This window comes from Chenopodium quinoa, unplaced genomic scaffold (assembly GCF_001683475.1).
Source record: "Chenopodium quinoa cultivar QQ74 unplaced genomic scaffold, ASM168347v1, whole genome shotgun sequence".
Lineage (NCBI taxonomy): Eukaryota > Viridiplantae > Streptophyta > Magnoliopsida > Caryophyllales > Amaranthaceae > Chenopodium > Chenopodium quinoa.
In genome coordinates this window covers 1,819,205-1,835,877 of record NW_018744620.1, presented here as the reverse complement: position 1 = coordinate 1,835,877, position 16,673 = coordinate 1,819,205, and the positions used below count along the sequence as shown (strand labels likewise).

At 35.8% G+C, this 16,673-nt stretch overlaps 2 protein-coding genes across 2 annotated transcripts; both read left to right on the top strand.

The window, feature by feature from the left end:
• The first annotated feature begins 1,335 nt into the window (after positions 1-1,335).
• LOC110700172 (prohibitin-1, mitochondrial-like) lies at positions 1,336-7,164 on the top strand. The gene is made up of 6 exons (XM_021877682.1): positions 1,336-1,748; positions 2,909-3,110; positions 4,192-4,308; positions 5,937-6,107; positions 6,323-6,535; positions 6,766-7,164. The coding sequence occupies exons 2-6, from the start codon at positions 2,910-2,912 to the stop codon at positions 6,934-6,936; spliced, it is 873 nt and encodes a 290-aa protein (XP_021733374.1). The 5' UTR covers positions 1,336-1,748; position 2,909; the 3' UTR covers positions 6,937-7,164.
• A 2,183-nt stretch (positions 7,165-9,347) lies between these two features.
• Positions 9,348-11,315, top strand: LOC110700222. The gene is made up of 3 exons (XM_021877730.1): positions 9,348-9,605; positions 10,377-10,879; positions 11,081-11,315. The coding sequence occupies exons 1-3, from the start codon at positions 9,348-9,350 to the stop codon at positions 11,313-11,315; spliced, it is 996 nt and encodes a 331-aa protein (XP_021733422.1).
• The last annotated feature ends 5,358 nt before the right edge of the window (positions 11,316-16,673 follow it).

Below are 16,673 nucleotides of genomic sequence, written 5' to 3'. Positions count from 1 at the left end.
ACCGCATCTTATAATTTTAAATCTAAAACACCAATAATGTACAAAGGTTGACTCGACCTAAAAAAAATCTGATTTGAACTTGACTTAAAGTTGCAACCAAAAATTCAACCTAATCCAAAATGACCAAATTCGAATTTGACCTATATTCATTCTCAAGCCGAAACTCAACCCAATCCAAAGTGATTCAACTTAACCCAGAGTCTCAACCAAAAACCCGATAACCCAATTACCAAGTCTACCTAGGTTTGCTAAATAAATTATATTACGTATTGTTACCTGCCAAGTTTTCTCCCAACCAGCTAGAGTTGGCTGGTCCTTCGTTTTGAAAAATGAGTATTTAATACAAGGGTAAAATGAAAAAAAAAAAAATTAAAACTCAAAAATTATTATACATCAAATATTATATAATTGAACATTAAGGAAGTAAGTGGTTAGAAAGAGAATATGTTTAGTAATTATTGAAAATTGAGAATTGACGTTTTTCAATTAAATTAATATAACATTTAAATTTGATTTGATAATAGTAAAAGCTAACGATCGTTAAATAAGAAAAAACCAAAGGAGGAAATATTAAACCAAAATTAACATTAATTATATCCATAGACGCGTGATTTTGTCATTCATTCTCAACTTATACTATTTTAAGTAATATATTAATTAATTATTAAACACTCTGGGACGTTCGTTAACAAGATCCTTGATAATATATGAACCATAAATACATAGTTGGCCACAAGACAAGCTAGTACTCCCTCCGCTCCCAAATATAGTTCCCATTTTTCCTTTTGAGTGCCCCAAAATGATATTCTCATTTCATTTTTTTTTTAAATTTTTAAACACTATGAAAATACTTAATTACCCTCACTTTTTCTTTGTTTTTATTTACTAAACTATCTACAATACCCCCATTTTTTTTTGTTTTTATTCACTAAACTATCTACAATACCCTCATTTTTTTCTAAGTATTTGTGCCCCCACCTATCTCCATGAACTTTATTCCATTTCATGTATTTATTACTTCCCCCGTTCCAAATTAGATGAGACAGTTTGACTTTGTGCACTATCTACATAACTTGATTTGACTTCGTTTTGTGACTTCGCGATTAGAAAAAAAAAACACAGTCATGTGAGATATTGTTAGATTCGTCTCAACATCTATATTTTAAATATCAAATTTTTATTGTTTTTGCTAAAATGTAATCAAGGATATTTGCATTATAAAATATACACCGGTAAACGTGCCTAAATAAAATGTGTCATCTAATATGAAACGGAGGAAGTATTTATCATCCACTCACTTTTTTTCTTTTTGTTTTTTTGTTTTTTTGTTTTTTTTTTTTTGTATTTTACTCTATTTTTCATGTACTTTATATAATTTTTCCTCTTATTTCTTAATTTCTGTGTTTTTTTACTAAACAGGAACTATTTTTGATGGAGGAGGGAGTACTAATTATTACCAATAGATGGGCCGAGAAATAATCCGGGCGAGAACTAGTGATCAAGCCCAGTAAGTATAGTCATCAATTTAGCATGATCATTCTAACTTGAGAGGCCCAGTAAGTATAGTCAGGAATTTAGCATGATCATTCTTACTTCAGCGAGTACTTACTTGCTTCAAAAGAAATACTGAGCAATTCAGACGTCCTCTCAATCTCTCCTAAAACTCACTCTCTTCCTCTGTACTTCTTCGTTTCCAGAAATTGATCAACGTTGCTAGATATAATCTTCTTCTTCACTTCATCGTAAATGTAGTTCGTTTACATTACATTTTGTTTTTTATTTAGTGTTTTCTATACATAATCTTATTGCTACAATTTTACTGGAAATTTTACTCGTTATGTCTGAATTATTTCGTGTATTTTTGTGTAAATCTTAGCATTCTTATGAAGAAACTTCGAACTGATTATTTTTGGCGTAAATTACTTGATTTTTGTTTAATTTAGTGTAATGTATGTGAATTCAGCTTAATTGTTAAGCTTATTGAGATGATTTTTGACCTTATGTACATCGTAATTGTTTGAAGAAGACGCATATTTAATTTTTTATATTGCGAGATTTTCCTGTAAATTTTTTTAGTGTGATTTCGTATTTTTGATTTTTCAAGTTTGTTGCAAGGTTTTATATGGTGTACTATACAAAACCATACTCATACTCTGCTGATTGATTTATGAGGTTAACTTCTAATTTATGGTGAAAATTTGGTGTAGCTCACTTAATCATATTTGAACTAATTCTGTAATATATTTTGTACACGCTCTGGCTTTTGTGCTAAGATGCTTCGTTCATACACTTGTTTTCGTATTTTAAAGATTGATGTACTTAAAATTGATTATGGTTGAAATGTTCTGATTTATATATTTACTCATAAGATGAATATGGTAATATCGTTTTATCTGATGTTTGAGTTCATTTGCTTAAACTCTCAAATGAAAACCCTCATGATATGTTGCTAGTGTAAGCTATTAAATGATAATGTTAACATATCTTAATACGCAAGATATTGTGAAGCTCAGGATTTAGATGAGTTTATGAAGAGTTTTGTTGTTAGTGGTGGTATTGGGAGGTACTTCAATTTTTGTTTATTTTTGTGATGATCTGGGATTGTAAATTAGTGTTTTGCTAATTGGGTAGTCATTAGCTTCTTGTTGTTCTTAATCTTCATGTAATGTGAAGTTTGTTTGTATGATATACTTTTTATGAATGGTGAATGATGAAGAATGATGTTAAACCAGGGAATTAGCAAGGCCAAGCGAAAGCATATTTACTTGAAAGTTTACTTATGAATTATAATTATCCTACTTAACTAGAAGTAATAGAGAAAAAAGGATCCTTTAATTTAACTAAAGCAAGAGAAGATTATGATATTTCTTAGGTGTTAATGCTTTATCTGGTTGTTGCAATATCTCAGCATGGAAGAATTTGACATTAATTTCATCAAGAAGAAAATTGCTACTCTGCCTGGTGGTGGGGGAGCATTATCTCGGTGGAAAAAGATAGGACTATTTGTCATTGGTGGGCTAGGGGTTCATGCTGCTTTGAGTAGTTATTACAATGTTGAAGGAGGACATCGTGCCATTGTGTTCAACCGCATGACTGGTCTCAAGGACAAGGTTCTTCTATTAAACTCTGATATGTAATGCATACATTGCTTGCAGAAAGTGTGTATCATCTTATATGATATTACAATTGATTCTGACATGTATTCACTAAAACTTATCTGGGAGGGCCTTTGTGAATGTTAGACTAAATATATCTTTGTTATGTATTCGTTTTCTGATTTACTGTTTTTCCTTCATCTTCTGTACTATTTGCCAATGAGTTATCCCTTTATTAATCAAGATAGATAGATGAACTATAGATGCTTCTTGTTATTATAACACACTCTCGCATAACCACATGAAATACTTTTTCTTAGTTGTATTATTGCACATTCTCTACCTGAGCTCTGAGATCAGACAGACCCCTATTTTTATCATGTATGACACTATTTTGGGCACATAATTCCCTCATATTACTTTTTCCTTTCTAAAGTTATTGAGCTGATTATTAAAACTTATTCATTAGAGAATGTGAAAAGATTGGGCCATGGTTATAGCTCCTTATCCCAAAGACCATGCTCTTTACCCCCCACCCCCTCCCTTTTCTCCTAGGCAACAAGGTAATGATGGAAAAATATGCTAGTGTAAGCCACCTAGATGATCCCAAACAGACAAGTTACCAGTCTTGTATGTAACTTTTCGCTTTTGCAAGGTCAAGTTACCAGTCTTGTTTGTTGCTTTTGGCTTTTGCAAGGTCAAGTATATTAAATCGCAGGATTTTTTTTTTTCCTGGAAGATTTTTAGCATGCCTAATTAGAATAAGTTTGGTGAAGCATTGCATCATTAGACATAATATTTAAATTGATGTTCCTAACAGAAAGAGGTAGATCTTTATTCCGTTCGCTTTTACTGATGAAATTTATCTCCATTTTTTTAAGGGTCTTCAGCAAGTGATTGATTTTCACTCAAAATAACCTGAAGATCTCTGTATTTTTGTGGCATATGATGCTATCATATTCTTGTTCATTTCCTAAGATACAAAGAGTTGGTCTACTTCATGGAGCATATTCCCTTGAGGATTTATATAAGCTTTAATGCTGTTCTAGTAATCTAGTTCATGTATACAAGACGTGATTAAATTTCATTTTGACAGGTGTACCCAGAAGGAACACACATGCTAATTCCATGGATTGAGAAGCCATACATCTTTGATGTTCGTGCACAACCACAAGTGGTAGAGAGTACTTCAGGGAGTCGTGATCTTCAAATGGTCAGTCTTTTTCTGTTTCTCAGTTAACAACATTCATCTTGATACTCAGTATATGTAAAGAAACATATAATAATGGCATGCTCAATTGGATAAAATTTTCGTATTTCCTGTTGCATATAGCATAACTTCTTCAACATCTTTATTATCCACCAATTTCTGCTCAATAACTTTTGCTCTGTGCTTGTTAAACTTCTGAGTTTGTACCCTTCTCTAAAATCTTTCTTATATTAGCAGTAAGTAAATATCTTCATCAAGGCAATTGTTTGCACCCTATTGGTTAAATTTATCTATCTTCATATTCCCTCTCTCTATCTGTCTCTCATGCAATTAGCACTGTCTTCTTTATAACTGTTTAATACCTATCAAAGGCATCAATTTTGAGAATCTGAGAACTTTATAATATATAACATGGTAGTGAAAACATTGCCTGGACCATTCTCTCTGACCATTGATTCCGTTTCATGCCTTACTAAAGTAGGTTGTTTAGAGGCTTTAAGTTTGAATCAGTTTGGAATTGAATCATTTTAGCTAACAGATCACTGTATGTAACCTTAATTTTTAGATAGAGAAAACAAAATTCTTCTGCCATAATCTCAACGTTTACCTTTCCTGAGTTAAAGAGAATTTTACTCCTTTAGTGCTGAAGAATTGTGGGAATCTATAGAATACCATCTGCAAAGTGTCCATAGAGGTCCTCCTTAGCTAGGCAGCACGAACCCGGTGAATTTTTTAAATATCATGTGAAAATGTGAAATTACTATCCAAACATGGAGAATAATAAGAACATATAAACGGATAATATAATCTTAGAGGACCAGACAAAATAAATTGAGCCTATCTGTTCTTTTCATATCAGGTATCTCTGCTTCTGCTTCTGATATGCACAAATGTGGCCACCTCGAAAAGCTCTGTAATTACTATTTCCTTGACTCCAACCTTTTACCAGAATATTCTAATTATTCTGCATTATGCCCTCGACTTGCTGACAATGTCAAACCATATAACTGTGAAAACTGAAAAGAAAATGTTATCGACAGCATATATTTCTTCAGAACACAGCTAGTGTTCTTAGGCAATGTGGGCATCAAGTAGATTTTCCTCGTCCATGCAACTATGTTTTATAGCATTCGAGGGGTGTATAGAACCTGCAGTAATGGCTGTGCTTAGTACTTGATAAAATCCATATATTATGATTACTTGATTAGTATTCTTGTAGATTCCAGTTTTGTTCTAATATGTAGCCAGGAAATCTGCAAAGGAGTAACATTCTTTCCAGTCCTATCTTTGTAAAGTTTCATAGCAAACCAAGTACTTTGCTTATTCTTAAACAAAATATTTCCAAATTATTTATTGACATAAGAACAAATAATTCTCCTTGTTGAAGTCAAACTGTTGACTAACTATTATTTGCTGTCCTGCTGCTTAGATAGGTTGGCATTTTTGCACATTCAAACCAAGAACTTGCAACAGCTAAAAATAAGCTTTCTCAATTGAGCTTTATAGAAATTTCTCCTGCGTCACAAAATCTGTAGCATTTTCCCTTGATTCACTTGTTTGAACTATTCTAACATTGGTGCTTGATTCTATCAACAAAAAAAAAGTTATTGGTTCTTGATTGTGGCTTCCAGGTCAGGACTGGTCTGCGAGCGTTAACCCGTCCCGAGCCTGACATGCTACCAACAATTTATCGGACACTTGGTAAGGGCTTTAATGAGGTGGTCTTGCCCTCTATAATCCATGAAACTTTGAAAGCTGTGATTGCTCAATACAATGCCAGTCAGCTCCTTACTCAGAGGAAGGTAAGCGAACATCCTTTCAGTTCCTTGATTGTGGAGTGTTTTAGTGCTTCAAATATAATTATGATAATCTTGAAGTCCTGCTACTATAAAGTAACAGTGCTGTTTCTTGTTTTCTTTAATGCATATTAATGTAGTCATTTTGGGACTAAGGCTTTGTCATCGTCGTTGTTGTTGTAATGCATATTAATGTAAGGAGTTTTCATGTTCTTTTATAGGCTGTCAGTAGGGAGATAAGGAAGATAGTGGCAGAGAGGGCTGCTGATTTCAGAATCACATTGGATGATGTTTCTATCACAAGCCTGAAATTCAGCGATGAGTTCACTTCTGCAATTGAGGCTAAACAGGTGGCTGCACAGGATGCTGAACGAGCCAAGTTTGTTGTAGAAAAAGCTGAACAAGACAAGAAAAGTGCTATAATCAAGGCACAGGTAAAGTTACCATTTTAAATTTATGCTAAGTTATAAAATAAATAAAAGTATCTTCTGAACGCAGTTGGTGTGAAATATCACTAATTGTTCAACCTATGTTCTTGATTGTTTGTGCTTCAAGTTTTTCCTCCAAGGGAAATAAATTAAAACATCCAAAGAAAAACAGTTTTATTACGATGATTTTGACTTGGACTGTGTCCCTCTCAAAAGTTATTTAATTTGCTTGCCAGGGAGAAGCCAAGAGTGCTGAACTCATTGGTAAATCTATTGCCCAAAACCCTGCGTTCATTACTCTCAGGAGAATTGAAGCTTCCAGAGATATTGCTCATACTGTGGCAAAGTCGTCTAACAAGGTGCTGCTGAATTCAAGTGACCTGTTGCTGAATATGGGTGATAATTGATTGTCTATATCATTGGACAGAAGTTTTTGATGTCGTTGCTTGCTGTTGAAACACTATGACCACAGAAAAGTTATGAATAACACTGAAACTGTTTGGCGTTTGTGAATGCTTCTTTTTCTGGTGGTTTGAAATAATGTAACCATTCTAAGGGGATAAAGAGATTTTATTGTAGTTCTGAAACAATGAACTTTAAAGTCTTAAAATCTACTAATTTTCTTAAGTGTCAAACTACTGCAGTTAACAGGCCTGTTGCAAATTCGTATATATTCCCATCTTCTATGCTTGATGCATATACCTGTGTGATCTCCTGCATCTAATGGTGGCAAGGTGGGTACCATACACCATTTATGAACAGTTTGAACTGCTCTAAATTTACAGGCCATGTGTGCCAAACATTCTAACCAGCTAATATATATTATACGCATATTTAAACTCTAATTATTAAGATGTGATATTGCCGGTAATTATTAATTCCAGACAAAGGGAGAAGTTTGAACTATTAATATCAAAGATTTTCGGGTAATGGATTAGTAATATCGCTTGTCGAATGTTCTTGTAATATTGCAGAGCCATTCCCTGGTTACATTTGCAGGTCATAAAATTGGCATATCACACTGAAAGGAAAAGGACTAAAGGCCTGGCAAAGTCAAGTTTGCCTTAAAAATAGGATTTAGTAAAATTAACAATAATCAACAAAAATCAATTCTAGTAAGAAAGACTTTTGTTATCAGTAAGAATTAGTTTTAATTTGTAAAAATGATTTCTGTTTATCAAAGATTAAGTGCATTAGACTTTATAAAAGGCATGGAATAATTTATGTTTTATGTATCCAGTTTTTGTTATTAAACCGTGTTTTTAATTCTATGTCAAAGCATGTTAAATTAAAACGATTAAAAGGTCTGGCTTGATAATATTGTTTTACTCCGTATAAGAATAACTAAGTCAATGAATTCTAACATTGTAATTGTTAGTAAATGAGACTTTTAGTGTTCAGCAATTAGTGAAGAAATCAGTGAATAAACTTGAATGTACTAGAGTTATTAGGAGTAGTTGAAATGCCAAATGTTGTGACTATTCATTGCATCACAATAATGTAGAAGGCATCCTTCACCCCTATATAAAGTACTCTTGTACATATCAAAATAATGTAAGAAATCTTCCTACTTTCTTTATACATACATTGTCCAGTTTTGATCTAACAATTGGTATTAGAGCCTTATGATCTTAAGGGCCGGAAAAAAAAAAAAAAAAAAAAAAAAAAAAAAAAAAAAAAAAAAAAAAAACAGAAGATAGGAAGAAGAAGAAACTAAGCAGTTGAAGTTTGGCTTCAACGTCAACCTCTTCCACAACTTCTATGCCATCAACTCCTACTTTCACAGGAGAGAATTATGATTATTGGTGCATAAAAATGAAGCTTTTTCTAATAGCAAGTGCTTTGTGGGAGATAGTAGAAATTGGTTTCGTACGAAAACAAGAAGGAGTGCAGTACACAGAAGCATAATTAAAGAAGATAAGTGATGATGAGATGAAGAATGCTAGAGCCTTATCTCATATCATCAATTGTGTTTCTGACACAATCTTCCCCAAGATCATGAGAGCCTCATCAGCAAAATAAGCTTGGAGTCTTCTTGAGGTGGAGTTTCATGGCGATGAAAAAATCAAAATTATTCAACTCAATACTTTGAGGAGTCAATATGATAATATGAAGATGAAGGAGAATGAGGATATAAAAGGTTACACTTCTAGATTCAAGGAAGTTGTAAACCAAATGAAGATTTATGGAGAAGAGATCTCAGATGCAAAAATAGTGCAAAAGATCTTAGGATCTTTGGACAGAAGGTTCAACACAATGTCCACAATAATTGTTGAATCTAAGGACGTCACAAAACTCAGTGTGACGGAGCTAATGGGTTCGTTGCTTGCCCATGAGCAGAAATTTGCAAAGGATGACCTAGGGAAATCCCCACCCTTGGAGATTGCTTTTTCGTCAAAGTCTCATAAAAAATTTCCATTCAACAAAGGCAATAATCGGAAGAATCAAGGGGCTCCACGATCTGACAGAAAAGACAAGGAGCAGCCACAGTCCAAAGGGAAATTCCCTCCATGTGGTATATGCAATAAGACAAATCATCTTGAAAAAGATTGTTATCATAAGGGGAAACCGAAGTGCAGCCATTGCAAAAAACTAGGCCATTTGGAGAAGGATTGTTGGTACAAACAGAAGCAACAATCGTCAAACACAAATGCTCGTGCTTCCAATGAATCAGAAGACAATTTGTTTTATGAACGTCAAGTGATGAGCTCCTGTACCAGCAAGGAAAGATGGTTGATTGATAGTGGGTGCACATCCCACATGACAAAATTCAAGCTTATTTTGCAAGCTTGACTCTTCCATCAAAGTTCCAGTTCGTATGGGGAATGGTGTTGTTGTACAGTCCACTGGAAAAGGCACAATTGGTGTTCAAACTAAGAAAGGTATGAAGTTCATCAATGATGTCCTCCTTGTTCCAGATTTGAATGATAGTTTGCTTAGTGTTGCTCAGATGGTCAACAATGGTTATTCACTTGTCTTTGAGAATAACCATTGCACCATCATTGACTCGAATAAGAAAGAGATTGTAAAAAACCTGATGGAAAACAACAACTTTCTATTAAAGTGGGATTATCCGGTAAAGAATATGAATGTCGTAAACTCAAGTGACACATGGCTATGGCATAGGAGGTATATACACTTTAATATGCGTGCTCTCAATGAACTTCACAAGAAAAATCTAGTGAGAGATTTTCCTGCAATTTGTGTATCCAATGATCTTTGTGAGTCTTGTCAAATTGGCAAGCAACATAGGCTGCCTTTCCTGAAGGAGAAAGTGTGGAGAGCATGCATCAGAAAAATTGCAGCTTGTTCACACTGATGTTTGTGGACCTCATCGAAATTTATCTCTTGGTGAAAACAAGTATTTCATCCTTTTTATCGATAATTTCACCCGCATGACGTGGGTGTATTTCATGAGAGAAAAATCTGAAGTTTTCAGTGTTTTCAAAAAATTTAAAGCACTGGCAGAAGCTCAAAGTGGCTGTAAACTACAAAAAATCAGATCAGATCGAGGCAAGGAATATACTTCCTCTGAATTTGATATTTTATGTGAAGATGAGGGAATTGAACATTAGCTTACACTGGGTTATACACCTCAGAAAAATGGATTTCCTGAACGAAAGAATAAAATTGTGATGGAGATGGCTCGCTGTATGTTAAGTGTAAAAAATCTGCCAAAATAATTATGGGCAGAAGCAGTTCGCACATCTGTTTATTAGCTGAACAGGCTGCTCACAAAAGCGGTTCAAGGCAAAACTCCAATTGAAGCATGGAGTAGAAGAACGCCAACATCAAAACACTTGAGAGTATTTAGATCAGTTTGCTATGCTCATATTCCATCTCAAAGAGAAGCAAATTAGATGCAAAAGCCGAAAGAGGAATCTCCCTTGGCTATGATTCACAAGCCAAAGAATATCGATTTTTCAATCTTAGCAATAAAAAGATCATGATCAGTCGAGATGTTAAATTCGATGAAGATGCAAGTTGGAATTGGGAAGAAGAGAAGGTTGAGAAGAAATTTTTTCAAGTTGACAGTGAAGTGCATGATGAACCTAGAGATGAGAATATTGAAGAAGCTCCTTCCACTCCTATACAAGCTGGAAATGGCACTGAAGAAACTAGTGATGATGATAATGCTACGGGTCCTAGAGGTAAGAAGTCTCTCTCGGATTTGTACGAGAAATGTCCAGTCTTTCACCTAGACCCGCAGGAATGTGAAAGATGTTACCTTGGTGTTGAAGAGCCCCAACATATGAGAAGGCTTTTGAATACAAAAGGTGGGTCTACAACATATGAGAAGCAAGCAGTGGAAGATGAAATCAATACGATCAAGAAAAATCAGACTTGGGAGTTGGTTGATTGACCAAGTGATCGCAAAGTGATTGGAGTCAAAGTGGGTCTACAAAATCAAATTGAATCCTGATGGGACCATAAGCAAGTTCAAGGCTAGATTGGTCGTCAAAGGATACTCCCAACAAGTAGGAATTGATTATGGAGATACATTTGCTCCGGTGGCTAGGCTTGACACAGTTAAAACTCTGTTGGTTATAGCAGCTCAAGAGACAGGAAGATTTATCAACTTGATGTCAAGTCTGCCTTTCTCAATGGTGAACTCGAGGAGGAAATTTACGTTGAGCAACCTCCCGGATTTGCTATTAAAGGGCAAGATGGAAAAGTGTGCAAGCTGAAAAAGGCTCTTTATGGGCTAAAGCAAGTGCCACGAGCATGGTACAACAAGATTGACTCATATCTACTTGCACAAGGGTTCAACAAAAGTAAAAATTAGCACACTCTCTATGTGAAGAATCAAGGAGAAAATGATTTGCTTATTGTTTCACTCTATGTTAATGATCTTCTTGTCACGGGAAATAATTCAAAGATGATCCTCTCGTTCAAGGAGGAGATGAAAATGAAGTTCGAAATGACAGACTTAGGCTTAATGAATTATTTCCTATTGATGGAAGTTCATCAAGCTGAAGATGGAATCTTCATCTCTCAAAGAAAATATGCAAATGATGTTCTTAAGAAATTCCATATGCAAAACTACAAGCCAATCAGTACACCTCTTGTAGTGAATGAGAAGTTGTTCAGAGATGATGGTCAAAGGAAAGTTGACACTAGCAGTACACGATCTTAGTTGGAAGTCTACTTTACCTAACAGCCACAAGGCCAGATCTGATGTTCGCACCAAGTTTGCTTTCAAGGTTCACGAGTGAACCAAGTGATGTTCATATGGGTGCTGCCAGAAGAGTGCTCAGGTATATATGAGGAACTTTAGATTTTGGTGTTATGTTTAACGCAAGTACAAACTCCTAATTGTTGGCATATTCAGACAGTGACTGGGGTGGTTCAAACGATGACATGAAAAGTACTCCGGGATATGTTTCTTCACTTGGATCTGGAGTGTTTTCATGAATTTCGAAGAAGCAAGAAGTATTAGCTCAATCCATTGCTGAAGCCGAGTACATTGTAGCATCGACAACTATTAATCAAGCTGTGTGGCTCAGGAAAATACTTGCTGACTTTAGACACAAACAGGAAGAAGCTACTGAAGTTCTAGTAGACAACAAATCAGCAATTGCTATTTCAAAAAATCCAGTTTGTTTCAGCAAGACAAAGCACATGAAGATTAAGTATTATGCACTTCGAGAAGCTGAGCAAGAGAAAGAAGTGAAGCTGATTCATTGTCCTACTGAGTTTTAGCTCGCTGACATTTTGACCAAGGCTTTACCAAAAAGCAGATTTGAGTTTCTCAGACTTAAGCTTGGTATGATGGCCAAAAGTCTCAAGGAGGAGTGTTAGTAAATAAGACTTTTAGTGTTCAGAAATTAGTGAAGAAATCAGTGAATAAACTTGATTGTACTAGAGTTATTAGGAGTAGTTGAAATGCCAAAAGCTGTGACTCTTCATTGCATCACAATAATGTAGAAGGCACCCCTCACCCCTATATAAAGTACTCTTGTACATATCAAAATAATATAAGAAACTTCCTACTTTCTTTCTACATACACTATCTAGCTTTGCTCTAACGGTAACATTAATTTATAAAGGAAACTAAGTCTTAAGTAATACTTGGTACATTTTTCATGCTGCAAATAACCTGATCTGATCTAAGTTCAGATGGAAATGGAAGAAGAAAAAAGCACATAATTGCTTGACGAATGCTGAGGGGTGATCTTTAATTGTCTCAATCATGCAAGTGTCTGAGAATCAATCACATTAGTCTGCAAGAAACTCCTGTCAATCACCAATTCCTTACGAGTTAGCATAAAATTTTCAGATAATCCACTAATCACATCCCCTCATTAGGCTGCTACAAAGATTCTCCAAAATTAAGAAGATACAGTTCTGTAACTTTGAAGGAGACTTAAATGAAGCTGTTGCGATTGCACGATCCGGGTTGGACCTGGAAGAGCTGCTGAATATGTCATATAATCGAAATCAACCACCAGTTTGGTTAGAGGAGCTGAGTTCCTAAATGAACAATCTAAAAATACTGAAGTTTTCAGGTGGATAGGAAGATACATGCTGATCTTGTCAGAATAACAGACTCGTTCCTTCAGCTCGAGTAACTACATATCAAGCGCCGTTATGAATTTTATTATGAGGATGATGATAGTGAATACATTGTAATGAGTGATGAAAGGATAGATTATTTGTCATCCAAGCTCAAAAGATTACGCAAGATAGATCTTTCGAGTGAAACAGGTATTTCAAATAAGTCCCTTGTTTCGCTGTTAAAGAATTGTGCATTACTAGAGCATACTAAACTTGGTTCTTTTTATTCTTTAACAGATAAAGGTATTTTATGCCTTATATACAATAGTCATCAATTAAATTCATTAAACCTAAGAGCATATTTTATGATTGGATCATTTGAAGTCAAAGGCACTACTAATTTCCTAGCCAACTTAAAATCTCTGAGGTTCATAATTGTTTACACATCGGATGAGTTTTTAATTTCTATCATAGAAGCAAGAGTTCTTCTTACAGACTTGGTTCTTAGAGATTGCAAAAGCTACACGTTTACTGGGATAGTGGGATCTTAAGGCTCCTTCGACACTCTTCTCAATCTCTGAAATCTTTAGAGTTGGGGAGCATAGAATTCTTCACAAATGAGCATATCGAGTACAATTCCTCTTATCTCCAAAATCTGACATCAATTAAGCTCTATGATTCTTCCAAGCTATCTGATTCAGTTTTTTTTATGATCACACAGAAATGCACTCGTCTAATGTCTACGCCATTTTGGAACGAATGATTCAACTCTCGGAAGAGAAGAATACAATTATGATGGCCTAATAAAGAATTGTGCAATAAAGTACTTGGACCTATCATCACATCATAACTTTAGCCCTACAGTTCTGAAAAGGATTCTTAACATTTGTCCTGAATTGGAGAAGCTCAAGCTGTTTCGGGGTTTTTGGAGTCTCTCGGGAGAGTTACAATTCAAAGAATGGATGCCGACCGTCTGTACCTGCAAAACCGCAGAAACTCCGGTTGGGTGGAATTCCGCCTCCGACGATCAAGTTAGTATGTGTACGGACGGAGTTAAAACTACGGAATGTAAAGAGTTTCTCTCGGATCTCGAGAGAGAGCATCTGCAATTAATATTGCTCTGGTTTGTGAGAATATTTCTGAATGTGCAATAAATGGGGATCCATCCATATTTATAGGGTTTGAGGATCAACTCCCCATTCATGACTTAGATTGCCACGTGTCATCAGAAGATTGGTTCTTTCAGAACCTCTCTGAGGCTGACACGTGTCAGCATGCTATTGGTCCCCCTCACAGGTGTCATAATCTGAGAAGGCGACGATTCGCCTCCTTCTCTCTCTTTTTATTGTTTTTTTCTTGTTTTTATTTTTTGGAGGCGACGGTTCGCCTTCTGGAGGATTTCCTCTATAAGTAGAAGTCTCCCCCCTCATTTTCCTCACTTTGACATTTTGAGAATTTTTATGAGAGAGAGAAAAGAGAGCTCTGAGACCGGCTGCTATTTTTTCCATACCCGCCTGTCTCTTCTTGACCCAAACGGCTATCGCCTGGGTACCCATTACTCAAAACTCATTAGCACCATCTGAGCATACTTTAATTGCTTCGCTCTGCTTTCAATACACCCACATCCGATCAACCGTCTAGCGTATCATCAAGCGAGACTTCAGAGAAACGCCTGGGTTCTTCAATAATTTGTGATTGCTTTCAAAAGGGGTACATCCGGGCAACCTGTTGGGTTTCGTAGAGTCCGACTCTACGCGGAAGAAAAACCCGTCCAAGACCCGCCCACTAATTAAGGCAACTAAGCATGCAATCACAAATTAAACAACAATTAAGAGAAAGAAGGAAAAGACATTCATACCCTTGGCGCGTGCTTCGCTCGATCCCGAGCTCTTACTTCAAAACTTGAACCCCGCAAATGCGAAGGTCTCCAACGGCTCGTACCCACGAACCCGACCTAAACGGTCCTAGTCCCGAAGGTTAGTCGGGACTTGACAAAAAAAAAAACTAGAGTTTTACGAGCTTAAGGTTTTCTCGCGTTTCTAAGGAGATGCTTTTTTAGTTCCACTCAAGTGTTCTTCCCAAATCCAAAACTTAGGTATTTATAGGGAAATGAACCTTGATTTCCGATCCACAATCAATGTGGGAGATTTGCAATTTTCCCCATTTTATTTTAATCAAAACAAAATAACATTGCAATTCAATCACCAAGTTACAAGTGGCAATAGGAGGAGAAGCACCGTCGCCGCTGCCCACCTCCCTTCACTGCATTCGCCGCCCCAGCCCACCTCTTTTCCTCGCATCCCCCGCCCTTGCCTCACCGCTTTCCCCTCATTCCCTATCATTCTCTGTCGAAATATCCAGAAAAAACCCCACCACCTCCCTCGAAAACAACTTATATCTATACCCCTCTCCATTCGAAACGCAATGCAACCTCACCCACACTCAAATTCGAGGGTTTGAAGAAGTTATTCATATCAAATTAACCTCCTCTACCGTCGTCAACGTGTTGTTGATGTTGATTTGGTTTCAGTGGATTCGGTGGTGATGAGAGGAGAGAGAGGGTGGGTCGCCGGGTGGGGTTGATGGGTTGGGTCGGGTTTTGCAGGCAGATTTGGGGGGCAATGTTGTTGAATATTTTAGGGTTCAATCAAATTGAAAATCTTAAAACATGCTTAGTTTTGAGTTTATATGAGATTATGGTATTCAAACAATTATATACATCAATGAATTTCTAGAATTGTATATTGAAACTTGGGAGGATTGGTCATTGGTGCTCTGATTTGCCGTTAGTTGAGTTATTTGATTCTCATTGCATAATACTTGTGTTTTGTTGGTGATGATTGCTAGCTTTCCTGTTTGCATTGGCTTAAGTGGTTTCAGTGCTCGTTTAGGGATTGAGGTGTCGGTGGTGGGGGTCTCCGACGGGGAAGGGGTTTGAGACGCCGTCAGTCTGGCCGAGCTGAGAGCTGGCAAGGGGATGGGGGTTGGCGGTGGGCTGGTGGCTGGGTGGGGAGGGGTTTGGATTTTTTTTTTGTTTTTTTTCTTTAAATAATTTGAAGGGTACTAATGTAAATCCATTGTTATTTAACCTAGATTAACCCTAGTTAATTGTTTAATGATTTTTTTAATTATTAATGTTATCATTGGATTAGTAATATTAATTCACGATTACCAAAAATAATAAAAAGTTTCATACTTTACCACTAAGAAAAAATAAAAGTCTGTGGTTACTTGAGAGAATTTCCATTGTTAATAATAATGGTAGAATTAATGCAGGATGTACAGGTTTTTTTTATTATTATTAGTATTAATATTATTATTATTGCAAAAAAAAAAAAAAAAAAAAAAAAAAAAAAAAAAAGAGTACAGAGTAAAGGCACCGGTTAACCGGTGCCAAATCTTATAAATAATAAAAAAGTGCCAAATCTTATAAAAAATTAAAAAAAAAATAAAAAAGCGGTTAAGAGTATTCGCACTGGTTAACCGGTGCAAAAAATAATAATTCGCACTGGTTAACCGGTGCGAAAAGTAAGACAAGCCACCGATTTTGAACTGGTGCGAAAGTTTTACTTTGTTCGCATCCCTCAAATCTAGACCGGTTCAAAACCGGTGCGATAGAGAGTTTTGCACCGCTGCGAATTTTTGT

Coding starts and splice junctions, on each gene's coding strand:
- LOC110700172 (XM_021877682.1), top strand. CDS start 2,910: ATGGAAGAATTTGACATTAATTTCATCAAGAAGAAAATTGCTACTCTG. Junction 4,309..5,936: donor GGAGTCGTGATCTTCAAATG/GTCAGTCTTTTT, acceptor TGTGGCTTCCAG/GTCAGGACTGGTCTGCGAGC. Junction 6,536..6,765: donor GTGCTATAATCAAGGCACAG/GTAAAGTTACCA, acceptor TTTGCTTGCCAG/GGAGAAGCCAAGAGTGCTGA.
- LOC110700222 (XM_021877730.1), top strand. CDS start 9,348: ATGGGGAATGGTGTTGTTGTACAGTCCACTGGAAAAGGCACAATTGGT. Junction 9,606..10,376: donor TATTAAAGTGGGATTATCCG/GTAAAGAATATG, acceptor TCCATCTCAAAG/AGAAGCAAATTAGATGCAAA. Junction 10,880..11,080: donor AAGAAAAATCAGACTTGGGA/GTTGGTTGATTG, acceptor TGTTGGTTATAG/CAGCTCAAGAGACAGGAAGA.